At 47.3% G+C, this 15363-nt stretch overlaps 1 protein-coding gene across 4 annotated transcripts in view; it reads left to right on the forward strand.

Annotated features, from left to right (window-relative positions):
- ppp1r12a (protein phosphatase 1, regulatory subunit 12A) overlaps positions 1 to 15363 on the forward strand; it is a gene marked incomplete at its 5' end in the record, with an annotated part of 55731 nt that overhangs the window by 15264 nt on the left and 25104 nt on the right. For all 4 annotated transcript variants that reach the window (XM_080022791.1, XM_080022792.1, XM_080022789.1 and 1 more), the window contains 4 exons: positions 4572 to 4702; positions 9578 to 9696; positions 13585 to 13744; positions 15176 to 15320. In XM_080022791.1, the coding sequence (XP_079878917.1) occupies positions 4572 to 4702; positions 9578 to 9696; positions 13585 to 13744; positions 15176 to 15320 (555 nt within the window). The remainder of the gene's footprint in view (positions 1 to 4571; positions 4703 to 9577; positions 9697 to 13584; positions 13745 to 15175; positions 15321 to 15363) is intronic.

Consider the following 15363-nt stretch of genomic DNA (forward strand, 5'->3'; position numbering starts at 1 on the left):
TTCTGACTAAATATCTCTGCAGTATATGCCCTGTGGCTTCTATTATTTCCAGTCAAGAAGACCAAAGGGGAAAGGGTATTTGCGTGCACTCGACATGTCCGATTTGATGCAGCATGACATTTGCAGCTAGCCAGGCTGTTCCTTTACAGCATGTTAAAATATGCCTGTGGCAAAAGTGTGGCTTCTAGTATTTGTGGTAATTGCTGTGCTGTTTTTTTTCCGTCAGATTTTATTGGGGTGCTGGGTAAAGTCTGGTTGACAATGGAGACAGGGCACTCTTTCCACCTCTTTTTACGCAAATCGGTTACTTCATGACAATTCCCAGTCGACCTCATGCTGACGTAGATGTGATGTTCAATTTTTGCACATCCATGGCGGAGTGTATGCGGGCTTCGAAACAGCAGAGGCACATTGTGATTTAGTAGTTGTTGAACAGTTGTTGGACAGTCTTACTCGCGAAACATTCCCCTGTTGTGAAATGAGACGCTAAGTGGTCGGTCACAGGCCGGTGCTGCGGTAGTGTGGGAACCCTGCGTAAACCTCCTGTGTTGAGAGTTTGGGGACTTTCAACACCAGGGTCTTTACTTTGCCGTTACACTTCTGTTTTGTAGCGCCTGTGCTTTTCTAACAACAATTCCTATTTAGATTTTTGTCCTTGCTTACATCCCGCCCAGCTTAATGGACAGAGAGGCTGTCGACAAAATGTACATGAAAGTCTATTGACCAATTAAGTGAAGCAACGTGTTCATTGATTAAGTTATTATTGGACATTTGCTGTTACTTCAACTTCCCCGAAGCCTCTGTTTCATTAGACAGCGGCTGTTTTCCAAAAAGGGAACGGCGGCCACTGCCCACATTGCGACTTGCGACAGGACAGCGCTCGTATGCGGTTGGCCTCGCAAACATGGCAATGTTGGCGTTGTCCAGGCAGCCATATTTTGTATGCCGTGTCTCCAGCACACGCTCCATGAAGCTCCCACTTTCAGGGAACTCTGGTGATGCAAGATTGATTTCAGGTGCCCGGCATGCGCTGACCCCAAGCTCACATTTGTCATTGAGAACAAGATGGGAATGAACAAGAGGAGGGGATAACGAAGAAGAGTCAGTACTATGTTTGAGTCTGGCATTGGAAGGCGAGTTGCGCTGGACATCTAGTTCTAGGACAGTGTTGTTGTAGCCGTCACATCTCTTATTCCAGCTCTCTTGCTGTCTTGCAGCGTGTGTGTTTAACAAGGCTTCCACTCTTCTTCTCCTCCTCCTCCTCCTCTCGGCCACACCGGCCAAACAGGTTTGAATGGCGGCGTGTCTGCTGCAAAGTGAGTTACTGCAGCGCTGTTTGTTCCCAAGCGCAGGTCCCGTCTGTCAGCCGGGGGGCTGCTGGTGGTGTGCGAGGCAGGATTTACTCCACAATGCCGCCTATTATAATCGCCATTAATAGCCAGTCTCTCTCTCTCTCTCTCTGTCTCTCTCTGTCTCTCTGTCTCTGTGTGTGTGTGTGTCTCTGTGTGTGTGTGTCTCATTCACTGGGCTCGTGCCTTCATGTTTCGACGGCAAAAATAACTTCCATCCAGCAAGTGAATGTTCTACCGAACACACACTGCAACCTGCTAACCGGCAAACACAGATGCCTACACCCCCCCCCTGTAAGGTTGCATGGCGAAAAGGGTCTGCTGGCTACGTCCTCTACTGCCTCTTACTGTTAAATCTCTGTCTGGGGAAGTAGGAACAGTTCTCGTTTCCTTCCCTCATTTAGTCTAGTCCACCCCCCCCCCTCCCTGTGTCCCTCTGGCTACTGCATCTCGCCGCTCATGATGCAGTGAATAACTCTGGCACCTGTCAGCCACGAACAATTACAGCCATTAAGGGATTACCTTTGTTGGCCTCCTGTCTCTGCTGGGTGGGACACGCTGAGGGGGCCGGTGTTCGCCATACCGGGCATGGTTTCACTCACAGGAGGGGAAAAAGACTTAAAATGGATAATAACTGATACTTTCACTGTGGTGACGGGACAAAGTCGTCTTCAGAGATAACGACTGACTGTTTTTAAACATGGAATTGATTGTCCAACCACCCAAAGCACTGGCCACTGGCCACTCGCTGCGTTGCGCAAAATGTGCACAGAGTGTGCAGAGTTTATCTGCACCTGGAGAAACTCTGTCAAGCTGCCTTATGAAGCCCCTCACCTCTGACACACACACACACACACACACACACACACACACACACACATACTACACAAGATAAGCGCGGTGAGGCCCACGCAAGCAAGTCTTCTCGCCTGGCCATGTACGGCAGTGCAAACGGACCAAATTTGGACAAGGATTCCATCCAGATAGCGGTGTGCCCTAAACGTCTGTATGTGTGCGCCTGTTTTCCCCTGTCAACGCTCGAGTTGCCATAGCAACCCCAGGAGAGAGTGGGAGGCTTTGCAGGCACGGCGCTAGGAGAGGTGGTCGGTGGTGGGCAGCTAGGTTTAAACATAATTGAGAGATGATGGCTGTGGGAAAGCAAAGCAAGGAGTTTGGAGGCGTAATCCCTGGTAAAACACTTGCCACGGTGCCACCTCATGTGAGTGAGTTGGAAATCTGCATCCAAATGTTCTCTTGGAGTTGTAAAGTGTCTTGGTTGGGAGGTTGAGATTGGTACACATGCCTTTGGATCTACACTCTTTTTCACTGGCGATGCTGATTCAGCACTTTTGACTATCCGCCGACACAGAATAACCATCTATTCCCGTTTAGTAATCGATGTAAGTCGACATTTTTATATAATTTGCCTCCAGGATCTGACGGTGGTTCAATGCTTAGTGCTCTTAATTAGGTCTGACAATGGAAATTCAATGTGAAGTATTTCAGCTCAGTTCAACAATTATCCAATTTTACGGTACAATTTTTATATCCATATAAAAATATTAATTTGAGAAATTTAACAAATCCTGCTCAGTAGGGTTATTGGTACTCTATTAAAACAGGTAAACAGTATTGTTTCAGAATACCCAAGGGCCAACTGCTTCAACTGAAGCATTGCACAGGAAAAAGTGAAATCCAGCCCACTCTCTGATCATGCGCTGTCTCCTTGTTGTCCGGCCTGGAGCCTTTTCTCTTAACCGCTTTGGTCACCACCTTCTCCGGCATGGGCGTTTGACATCCACTGACTTTTTAACCTCCGGGCCTTCCCCGGCCAACCCTCCACACCTGCAGACCCCCCCGCTCGGCCTCTGGCTCACTTACCGGTTCACTCCCACATTTTCCACCCCGTTGCACGGTGCTGCAGTGCATTGCACTGCTGCCTCACAGCAAGAAGGTCCTGGGTTCAATTCCCTGGGGCGCCGTTGGCACCATGCTCCGGTTATCTCCCAAATAGGAGCCTTTCTGTGTGGGGTTTGCATGTTCTCCCCGTGCTCACATGGGGTTTCTTCGACCTAACGTCAGTAAGGACCCCCACCAAAAACATGCACACATCATCGTCTGACCAGCCCTGGACACTCATCACCAGGTCCCCGGGCGCGTCAACGAACGCTGCCCACTGCTCCTGGCTGCCCCCCCCCGGAGGAAGGACAAGCCAGGATAGGTTAAATACAGAGGCCTCATTTCACCGGCCACCATCCAAAGCATGTGCATGTGTTGAAGTGTGGTGTGTTGTGTGATAATTATAGATTCTTCTTCTTCTTTGTTCCCAAAGTGTGACCTCCATCCTCTGTATCTGAAGTTTACTCACCACCAGGGATGGATCAATACCAATAGTGGTATTGGCTATCTGTCTGTCATCAGACTTGACGAAGGTTTCCGCACCGTCCCCAATACAAAATAGTCTGATGCCAAGGACCATGTCAACATGCCAGATATTAAAGAAAATACTTTGGTTGTGGCATGCTAGTTATCTCTAATGGAAAAAAAAATAGATCCATTAATATATATATATTTTTTTTCTAATGCCCTCCAAACTTACTGTTACCCTGTTCAGTAAAAGTGATGGATCCAATATCTAAGTTTATGACTTGTGCTGTGCTGGCAGTGGAAAAAGTGATAATACACCGATCCCATATGGATATTGGCAGCAATGTTGGCCCTGGTCTCTAATGGACTTTGGCTTAGCTCGAAGAAAACACTCCTCAGACACAACTAAAAGCAATTTTTTTTTTTTTTTTTTTACTTTGAATTTGCAACTTGTCTATGTCAATGTCAGTCATCTGTCAGTCATCAAGTTGTGATGTACTTGAGCCATCTCTGTACCTCTCAAATATATCCTCCCCGGTTTTTTTGTTTTTATGTATTTGATTTGAATAAATGTTTTTCTTCAATGGACAGCGCCTTGTAGCCCTGTCAGCAGTGTTAGGCTATGTGGTATTTCTGGCACCCCAGCTATTTGGGGAACACTGCCCCTGCCAACATTCCCCAACAACTCAGTGAGGCACGTGGTGCTCGTCACAAGGAGTGAAACACTCTTTTCCGTGTTGGCTGCTGTCTAACTGTACGCCGGCTGCTAGACGTAAGATCGTCCAGGCTAGGTTGATGTGTCGGTGCCATTCCTTCCATTCGTCTAACTTTCCCCCTCTCTCTCATCTGTCTAAGGCTTGCATAGATGACAACGTGGACATGGTGACTTTCCTGGTGGAGCACGGAGCCAGCATCAACCAACCCGACAATGAGGGCTGGATCCCCCTCCACGCCGCAGCGTCCTGTGGGTACATGGACATAGCAGAGTGAGTAGCAGGGGGAAAGGTCGTTGCAACTGAAACCCAGTTGGTTCCAAGGAGGTTTTACGTCCGCTGCAAACAATTTTTATTTCTGTTAAAAGGGATTGTTACCCTCCATGGATAATCCCGTTTAAGCATCATTACAAAAAAATGTTTTATTTTTTGTGTTTTAGGTAATTGCCAGATGTAGCATCAACCTTAGACGGCCCCGAAGGGCTTTGCTCCATGCCCACATATAATTGGTTACACCTGTTCCCGTGGAGTAATCCCTGACACTTAATTACCCATGAATCCATGGTGTACTGTGGTTGTTACTTGTTTTTTTTTTTGCAAGGGGCGAAAAGAGGAGCTGCCACATCTGTAGTGGCTCAGACGTCCCATGACACCATCCACAGTTGCGTTCCTGCAGGATTTTCTTTCCCCAGTCCTTTCAAAAGTAAAAAGGGCGTTCATAGCAAACAGAGCCGTGCAGGAAGATATTATCAGTGGATATTTAAATAGGCTAAAGGGTGGAGGGGGGGCTGAGGGCAGCTTACATGCACTCATTGTTTGGTGTATTGGGAGTGTGCTGTGACCTGCTTTAATTCTGTGTTTCGCTACAGGGTTGTCTTTTATCACACACATTCTCCCACTGTCTGCTTTTAGTGAGAAATGAATTATTGGTAAATGTTCACTTCCACAAGAGCACAATAACTCTTCTGTGATCGTTTGCCATTTTTTTTCAGTACTTCCACGGTTACCAAGGCCCAGCATTTGGTGGTTGTTTAGAGTGGGTCCTCAAGTGTCACTTTTAGATGGTGGCGGCAGTCTAAGTGTCCTGTAGGCCTCTGACAAACACTGTTAGCGCAGGGCTGATATTACAGAAGACAAGGCTCTTTTTGTTTTTACATAATGACTCTAAAGGTTATGTGTTCCCTGGTACGGCTGCCTGAATGGAGCCATCATGTTGGACCTAAGCCTAATGTATAGTCGCGACACTTGTCTCGACAGAAAAAAGGTGTCAGTGCATTTTTGTGGCTGTAGAATTCTCTGGTGTTTTATAATTTGCCTTGTGACAATGGAAACAACAGAAACCCTTATTACCTATGCTATATGAGTAACAAATAGAACTCTCATAGGCCCTGTTTACACATGGCTTTCAAATGTGTTTTGGGTAATCTGATTGCAAGTGGACAGCTCGTTGTACGTCTGTTCACACCTCGAGAATACGTCTCGAGTAGCCATGGAGCTCTATTCACCACTCATCATGCAAATAAACATGTACACTATTTCCGTTTGCAAAGACCAAATGCAAAGATCTTTGTGCACAGGCAAAATCAAAACAATACGGACAGAAATTTTCAGGTGGGGTTCAGGCTGAACAGATTTATTTAGTTTCCTGATTTTCTTGCTTGTACCGTATTTTCACGACCATAAGGCGCACCGTACTAAAAGGCGCAGTCTCAGTTATGTGTGCCATTACTGTATTTAACACACACATAAGGCGCACCGGATTATAGGGCGCGGGTTTTATACACCGGTACATATCCTCTACTATGTTTAAATACCTCTACTGCGTATTTAAAAATAGAGCGGGAGCAAAACTGAGTATGTTTGTGCTTTATTCATGTATTTATTACAAAGTATTAATCAAACCCATCGAAGTCATCATCCTCTGTTTCTGAATTAAACCGCTGCGCTAAATCAGACATGCCAGTTTCCCCTTCTTCGCTGTCAGAGTCACTTTCCGTGCCGTGCGGCTCCTCGGAAATGATGCCGGCTTTTGCGAAAGCTCGAACAACAGCGCCAGCAGACACGTTAGCCCAAGCATCTACAATCCATCCGCAAACTGTGGCGTAACTTGCCCGGCGCTGCCTTCCACTTTTCGTGAAACTGTGGTCTCCGTCGGTCATCCATCGCTCCCACGCCGCTCGCAGCCTTACTTTGAACAGCCGGTTCACACCGATGTGGAGCGGTTGAAGTTCCTTTGTCAGACCTCCCGGAATAACAGCAAGCACAGCGTTCATTTGTTTCACCTTGTTTTTCACATCGGCTGTGAGATGGGCACGCATGGAGTCACAGATTAACAGCGATGGTGATGCGTGGAAAAAACCACCTGGTCTCCTTACATACACATCCCTCAGCCACTCTTTCATCATCTCCTCATCCATCCAGCCCTTTTCATTTGCCTTAATAACGACTCCAGCTGGAAAAGTCTCTTTAGGCAAAGTCTTTCTCTTAAAAATCACCATAGGCGGCAGTTTCTGTCCATCCAAGCACAACAGTAAACGACGCCTTTTCATACCCCGTTGTGCGTATCGCTACCGTGCTGGTCCCCTTCTTCTCCACCGTGTGATTCACCGGGACGTCGAAAGTGAGCGGCACCTCGTCCATGTTGGTGATGTGGCTTGGCTGGATGCGTTTGTCGGCGATGTGTTTGCTGCAGTAGGAGTGGAAGCTCGCCAGCTTTTCATTATAATCCGCCGGACGTTGCTGCGCTACTGTAGTCCTGGTCCGGATGGAAAAATGGCCCCGTTTCATAAAACGAAAGCACCACGACGGACCTCCTTGAAAATGTTCAATTTTCATTTCTTCCGCTAGCGTTTAGTCGAACAGTGACCGTCGAAACGCTCGCCCCACTCGTTCTTTGCTCGATGATCCACCGCTCGAGTCTTTCCTCCAACTCGGGCCACCTCGCCTTATGTCCGCGGAAACTCAGCTGCGTCTTCTTCACCTGTCGGAGTTCGTTTTCCATCTTCCTCCACTTGCGAACCATCGATTCATTAATCTTGAATTCTCTCGCGGCTGCTCGATTTCCATGTTCCTCTGCGTAGCTGATAGCCTTCAGTTTAAACTGTGCTTCATAGGCGTGTCTCTTTGCCATTAACAACACACATAGGGCGCACCGCACTATAGGGCGCGCCGCACATTTTGAGGAGAAAAAAAAGACGTTTATATGCGCCTTATAGTCGCGAAAATACGGTATATAAAATTAAAAACATGACCCCAGCTCACAGAATTGGAGTGCAGTGTTTTTTCCTTTAGACAGTGGCGTGCCCTACACCCCGTGCTGGTTTTCTTGTGATTTTATTTTAGATGTATTTATTTGTGTTTGTTTCCTTCTTGTATGAAACACAATTTTTAGCGCCTTTCGGTTCCCATGTCTCCAAACAACACAAATAAAAACCAAGTGTTTTTACTTTAGATGTATTTTTTGCCTCGGTTTCCTAATTGAATGAAACAAAAAACCCCTGTGCTCCGTGCTGTGTCACACACGTCTCTCCGTTGCTCTCCGTTGCTATGGGACTTCATTTCGTAAAAACTGGATGTTTTTGTGTAAATAATAAATCCTGCACTTCTGTAACGTGGAGACTTTCTCAATTTCCCGATCAGACTTTAATATGACTCTGTTGGCGCCATATTAAAGTGGCGTACTGAGTACGTACAAACCACCTCCGAATGTGGTCTGAGCATCTCAACGGATCTCAACGCATCGTCAATGCGTCTTAGGTGCATTAACACATGTACTTTGAGCTGTCCTCTTGTGATCGGATCACCCAAGACGCATGTTAATTCCAGGTGTAAACGGGGCTCATAATCGCTTGCTTGCTTATGAATGAATTGGGCTTCAGCGACTTGATGGGTGGCAAGCTTCTGTAGAGGCCTTGTTAAAAAAAAAAAACCCACTCAACCCAATTCACAGTAAGCCAAAATGGACCTTCCCGTGGCAGAGTTGGCACGGCTCCCACGGTGGGAGTCCTCCAAAACCACGGGGCCACCGATCGCAGTAAAACTAACCCCAAACCGGCAGGCTAGCAAGTCTAATCAAGACTTTGTAAAACAAAGGAACGTAGCTGCGGTCCGTCAATTGCCAATATGGGGAGGGAGTTTAAGTGGGGTGCTCATTTGAAGTGGGTTGCTGGCCTAATGAGAGGGGCCTGAGCCTCTCCCCAGCCTTAATTGAAAGCAGCAGACATCAAGATGTTGCGCGGCAGAAAATACCCTTGAATCGATGCAGTGTAGAGGCGTTACATCGGGAGGATGGACGTATGAAGCCAGAAAGAAAGTCGAGTTTACCAGATCAATTGCGTCAGTCTTGGCTAGCTGATATTTTGTTCCTGAGGATTTTGCGGCTCAGCAGCTGTTCTGAGCTCTGATGTTGGATCAATGAAGAGGATGTGCCGTCTTATCGCATCTACGGGTCTTGATAACTCGCCCCGCAGATCTTTTTTTCCTCTCTATTAAATGTTTACTTGATGTTTAGCGGCATAGAGAAATTCCATACAGCAGAAGTAATATACAAGCTGTTGCAACTGCAGTGGTGTTTCATGTCTGCGTTTTGTAAGCCATGCCTCCCGGACTCATCTGGCCCACATTTTATTTATAAGTGCATCAGAAATAACTCTGAGCGGGACACTACTAGATTTAGCATTAATCATTCCACACAGAAGAATGTGCAAAGTTTGGACAAAATGTTTAAGTGGGATTTTGATGGTAATCCAACCTTTGCCGGTTATGATTATCATCTTTTCCAAGGGTGTCCCCAACAAACACATTAATAGTTCAACATCAACATTATTTTTACAAGATGTTGGCACAGCACCATTAGAGAGTGTACAATAATGACTCCTAGTTCCTAGTTTGGCTGTTTTCTTCCATAGTATGGAAGTATGGACTACATCTTATCGAAGAAAAGTTATTCTCTGATTGGGGTCCCAGAGACAAAATGTTGTGGGGTAAGTTGAAGGGGGTTTTCTGTCCAGAGTTACACTAACCGTTTGCTGGTTGCTCCAGGTCAGCATTTTTTAATTTACACACGATGTTCCGCTTTCTGGCTTCCCCGCTACCTATCCTCTGCCCTGATATTTTTCTTTTTCTCCTTTGTTTGTGTGTGTTTTCCAGGTACCTTATCAGTCAGGGGGCTAATGTAGGGGTGGTGAACAGTGAAGGTGAGACGCCCCTGGACATCGCTGAGGAGGAGGCCATGGAGGAGCTCCTACAGAATGAGATAAACAGACAAGGTAAAGGACCCTCTCATCTGGACCCCCTTACCCAACGGAGCATTTTGTCTCTTGGGCCCAAAGAAATGTTAGTAGTGTTGTAATTGAGCTGTGTAATGCGGCTAACCTGGACCATATATAGAAGGCTATTGTCCCACAGCACTGTTATCATTGCTATATATTTAAATAAAGGCTGTAGTAGACCTCCCAATGGCGTGCGTCGTTCCACTTGCTTGATTAGGTATTGTAGCTGCGTGTTCAGCTGCTCTCACTTCCCCTCTGCCTGTTCCACATGCTATCGGTGTTTGTTGTGTCACAGTATTTTAAATGTGCACTGGCAGTCAAAGTGGATCTTTTGAAGGCCTCAGTGCGCTGTGGCTAAGGCACCTGCATAATCTTGCATGAAGAAATTGACATAATGGAGAAATGTGATCTGGCTGCTTTGCTCGCCATTATGAGATGGTCCAGAAGTGGAAAAGTCGCTCTTTTCTATTTTTGGCTGAGGTATTCTTGAGATGATGAAAGGCACCCTGCTTCCACGACAAGAGACCCCAGGGAAGAGCGGTCTAACTATTCTTCCAAGCGTAGCTCGGCTTTCTGTCTGTGGACTTGTAAGATCATTTGCCTTAACTGGAGGGAGAGTTAAGTTTCTGTTCTCATGCCCTTCGTCATAAGGAGTTGTGTACTGGTGAGGACAGTCTACGGTCAGGACCATGAAGCAGGTCTGGGCTGGTTAGGGCGGCTATGGAATAAACCCTCAGAAGGAGCCATCTTTGAGCCCTCTTAATCCAGTTAACACTCCTTTCACTCAATTCCCAAGAGTTGTAAACCACATGCATCAAGAGATAATTGTCCCCAGGCTGTCCTTGCTTAGCATGTTATGCGCCTCAAAAGCATTAAGTCAGGGCGGGTAGTCTGGTACACGCCCAGTCCTCACTACCCCAGACGATGGCACCTGTCAACCCTCATTTGCCCCGACCTGGCGGGCCCACTGCCTGGTTCTCTGTGTCCATCTGAGCGAGACTTCTGGGGGAAAAAAACAAAAACCGTGACTTAAGTTTTGTGATATATTTTGCCTACTTGAAGATCTCTCCATAGTAAATGCAACCTCAAAAGCATTTTTCTGTTTGAAGGCTGGGTTTAAAAAATCTATACTCCAATTAAGTTCTATTGTTTACATTTTTGAATCTATTCCAAAATGATCTATATCGATACTATGTTTGGAAGTTACACAACCATTTTCCGCTTAAATTTATCAAAATCAGAACCCTTTTGTATGGAAATCGAATCGCTAGATCCTTTCCAGTACCCGACCGCCTGGGCCGTCGTAGAGGCAGACGTCCGAGTTCTCCCTTAGCGTATGAAGTGGCGCGAATTCTCATATCTCGTATTCATTTTCATCGCTTTATTGCCATGTATTCCTGGACCCTTCCAGCGAGATAAATGAGTCACTCGCTCGTTGTGCCGCGGAGACAACAATGACTGGAGTGAAGAGACTCCACAGTGGAGGGAATCTGCAGCGCTGCTGACCTCTGCGCCGCGGCAGACAATCCAGCCCTCAGTCCTCCGCATTCAGAGGTAGCGGGGCAGCATTATGTAACGGCCTGTTGTGTAACAGTCCTCTACGTTTGTAATGTGATTTTCCCCTCTCCTCAAAGAGACCCAGTGAGAGTGGGGTTAAACTCGTTAAGGAATGCCCAACCCACCCGTCCTTCTTCTCACATCTTCTCGACTCTGTTCGGGTCAGGTGACCCAAGGCCTTGCGTGAACTCCCACCATCTCCTACCCTGTCCCTCTCCCCGTCATGGGCAACAGTCACCAATGGCTATGACCCACAATCGACCCTTGTTAGCTCAGTTAGCGCAGGGCCGGTGGATCGGGCTGGGATGGGACAGGGTAAGGGCGGTCACTGGGATTGGGCCAGTCAGCACTTTCCTGCATTTGCTCTTGACTATATTCTTTCATCGAGGGATCCTTATTCCGACTCCTTTCCTTTACCCTTACCAAACCATTTGGGGCGGAAGTCTGTTGTCTGTGAGAATTGTTTTTGATTTTATTTTGATTAAGTTTCTTTTTAATTCCCCAGCACTCGGGTGCTCTGTTTTCTTGTTTAGAAAAAGAGAGAGGGAGCGAGCACTCTGAACTACTGCCAGCTCCTCCACTGGGCTCCTGTTCGCAAGTCCTACTTAGGGGCCATTATGCTCCCTGCTTTTTATAGAAGCAGTGGAGACTACTCTCCGAGGGGTCACTGAGGTTGTCGCTCTACCTAGCTGGCACTCATCCACCACTGAAATACGTGTTACTCGTCGTTTTGTACAGGCTGTGTAGTAAGTTAATACAGATACGATGAGATGAAATTACCCTCTTTTATTTTATGTTTTGAATTGTGGTCAAACTTTGTGACCACACCACACTTCCAGGTGCATTCACAAGAGGTTAGCTTCTACCTTGGTATAAAACCAAACAAGAGATTTATTGACTTTGAGTCCTGGCCAAAGTCTCTCCCTCCAAAAAGTGTGTGTGTGTGTGTGTGTGTGTGTGTGTGTGTGAGATCATAAACCCAATTTCAGAAAAATCCCTGATTTATAATCTAGAACATACAACATCAAAGGGTTTATTAGTTGCAATGATCCACCAGCAGAACAAAATAATATTTTCTTGGATCTAAAATGAAGTTCAGTTCAACATCAGAACGATATATTCCACTAGCCATTCACCTCACATTGTTAAATATGAGCGTGGTGATTAAAGATGCAAGCAGTGTGCTTGGCAGTCCAGAGGACTTGATTTTCCACTTTGGTCTTGTTTGGAAGGCTTGAGGCGGTCCGCCGCAGCTTTTGTTTGGTGGCGTAAAGAGAAAGTGAGCGTCGGCGTGCGTTTTTGAGTGACGGGGAGAAGCTATAGGCTTAGCTGAAGCGTTGACTGCCACCCCTGAGCACTCGGAAGCTGGTTGGTTGTTTATGTAGTGCTCAGCTGACTCGTGGTGCCCTCAACGTTTTGGCCTGCGTCATGTTCCAGCCAGGTGTCGACAAGACGGCACAGGCCCGCTCCTCGCAGCTGGAAGGCAGACATATTGGTCTAGTTAGCAAACGTTAGCGGGGCTCTCACACGGCTCCATGGGCAAGGTGGCCCAGCGTTGGCAAGAAGAGGTTCATTTACAGCACAAGCTGTCTGCTCATTCATACCCTCTAGTGTTGGGTGAGATTGTTTTTAGATGTTTGCCTCTGTGCCAGATTCACTTGTGTACCCTAACCACAATGGACAACATTGTGCCGCCACAGATCGCATTTAGCTTTTACACAAACTTAGAATAGATGTCATTATTACCGCCTGCCAGCAGCTGTAGTTATGTAATGTTACAGGAGTGTTACCACCATGTTAAAAGTGACCCACCGTGCCCGTGACTGGAAATCTGTCGTCACTGATTTGGAATGACGCTCTGTCCTGTGCCTGCGCTTGGAAGGGATTAACTCAAATTTATTTGAATAGCTTTTAATCACAGCGAACAGACTTTACAAGCCCACATTGAGAGGACGGTTTCATAGAACTCAACCCTAAGTGCTCAGACAGGCAGATGTGGGAGGGGGGGCAGTAAAAGGGGGGGAAAGGAAGAAACTTTGAGGAGGGATTCCCTTTCCATGACGGTTGGGATTGGAAATCTGGGACTATTAAATCGCAGCGATTAAACATGTAAATCGTCACGTAGCGCCTCGCTGTCGTATGCGGGACGGACACAAAAGAGTCGGGCCGAGGTTCAGCCTATTGGCAGCGTCAGCGCAGACGGGCCAACACCTTCCGGGCTCGCCGTCTCCCGCTAGGTAAGCTGGTAATCCTCCGCCGCCCGGGACAACAACACTCACTCTCACTCTCCCTCCACCCTTCCCCTCTCTGCCTCCGTCCCACCGCCAGGCGTGGACATCGAGGCGGCCCGCAAGGAGGAGGAGCGCATCATGCTCCGAGACGCCCGGCAGTGGCTCAACAGCGGCCAGATCCAAGATGTCCGCCACACCAAGTCGGGCGGCACAGCGCTGCACGTGGCCGCCGCCAAGGGATACGTCGAGGTTTTAAAGTGAGTCGTCTGGATCCTGATCGGCTTGAATGATCCATTACTCTGTTGATGTTTCACAAAAATGCGTGAATCTACTCTTTTGTGGGGTCGTGTGTGGCGATGGGATCTAGGTTGGAGCCGCTGAATGGCCGTCACCGCGTGCGTGCGTGTGTGTGGAAACATGTCTAAGCGCATGCCAAATGAAAAGTCAGTTTTCAATCTAAACCAACTGAACAACAGCTGTGTGCACTTCATCGACAGCCAGAGTCTTCTTCTATTAAGTGGTGTTTGGAGGAGCGCTCTCCATGTTGAATTGGAAACACGGTTTCCGGAGGGCATACACAACTATAATACTCCCATTGGCTATCTCACACTATTAGCTCTCTTCGTCTTTTGTCTTGTCCCACATAGACTGCTGATGTGCCCTTTCCATTAAGCAATTGTACTACATACTACTACATAGTGTACTACTACTACATAGTGTTTTTCCATAATTGCTACCAAAGGTCTGATAATTCAAACAATAGCGTTTTCTTTCCAGCTTCTGTATCCCTCCTCGAATAATAGCGAACAAGTACTCAGCCCACACTGAAAAATTCAACTTTTCCCGTAGCCAGTGGGAGGACGAGCCTAAACATCCTGTCGGGACACCAACGTTCTTAGACAAAGCTTCTGTAAAGGTTTCCAGTCGTGTAGACTGGCCACTGCAGAAGTGTACTTATTAAAATCCTCATCTTGCCGCTCACAAGGGAGTTTCTCTTCAGGGTGATATCCCGGCAACGCTCTGGAAACGGGGCGGCCTTAAAGACTTAAATATCAAAATTGCTTAAGTGGGTGCTGCTAAAGGGTCCTCTCGAAAGGTGTGCTACATCGCCAAAATTTCATGGAGCTCCCCACTGTTTTGTATTTTTGTATTTTTTTTTTTTTACTTTCCTGCTAATCTCCATCATCTACTTGCTTCAGGTCGCCTCTCGTTCCCCGTCGTCCCTCCGCAGCCCTCTAGGAGCGCCATCTGCCGCGGGCGTCCCGCCAACGTGCCGCACGGCCGCAGATGGCGGCCAGACCTCTGATGTTAAGCAGCACGAGTGCCGCGTTCCCCAAGACCAGCGTCCAAACGCAAAGGAGCCCCCTTTTAATTATTATTTTTTTTTTTACATCATCCGCTGACCTCGTCGTGCTCTCGCCTAGCGATGACTAAGCTGTTTTTTCAGATCATCCATGGATTTCAGGGCGGGCCCTTGTTTGTGTTTAATTCACAAACATTCCCGCAACTTCAATACTGACGCACTTGTAAATAATAACCCCGGGTGGCAGCTGACGGGATTAGTTTCAGCGAGCCGAATCCAAGAAGGAGGGGGGGGGGGAGAAAAAAAAAGTTGCTAATTCCAGTAAATGCTGTTTGTCTCGCTCTCTCCTCTCTCTCTCTCTCTCTCTCTCTCCGTCCCCGTCCAGGCTTTTAATCCAAGCCGGTTATGATGTAAATATTAAGGACTACGACGGCTGGACCCCGCTTCATGCGGCGTCGCACTGGGGCAAGGAGGAGGCCTGCCGGATCCTGGTGGAGAACCTGTGCGACATGGACCTCATCAACAAAGTGGTGGGTGCACTACACTACTTTACTTAAACACGGAGCGTAATCC

This window comes from Zeus faber (genome assembly GCF_960531495.2).
Source record: "Zeus faber genome assembly, chromosome: 21".
In the NCBI taxonomy this organism is placed as follows: Eukaryota; Metazoa; Chordata; class Actinopteri; order Zeiformes; family Zeidae; genus Zeus; species Zeus faber.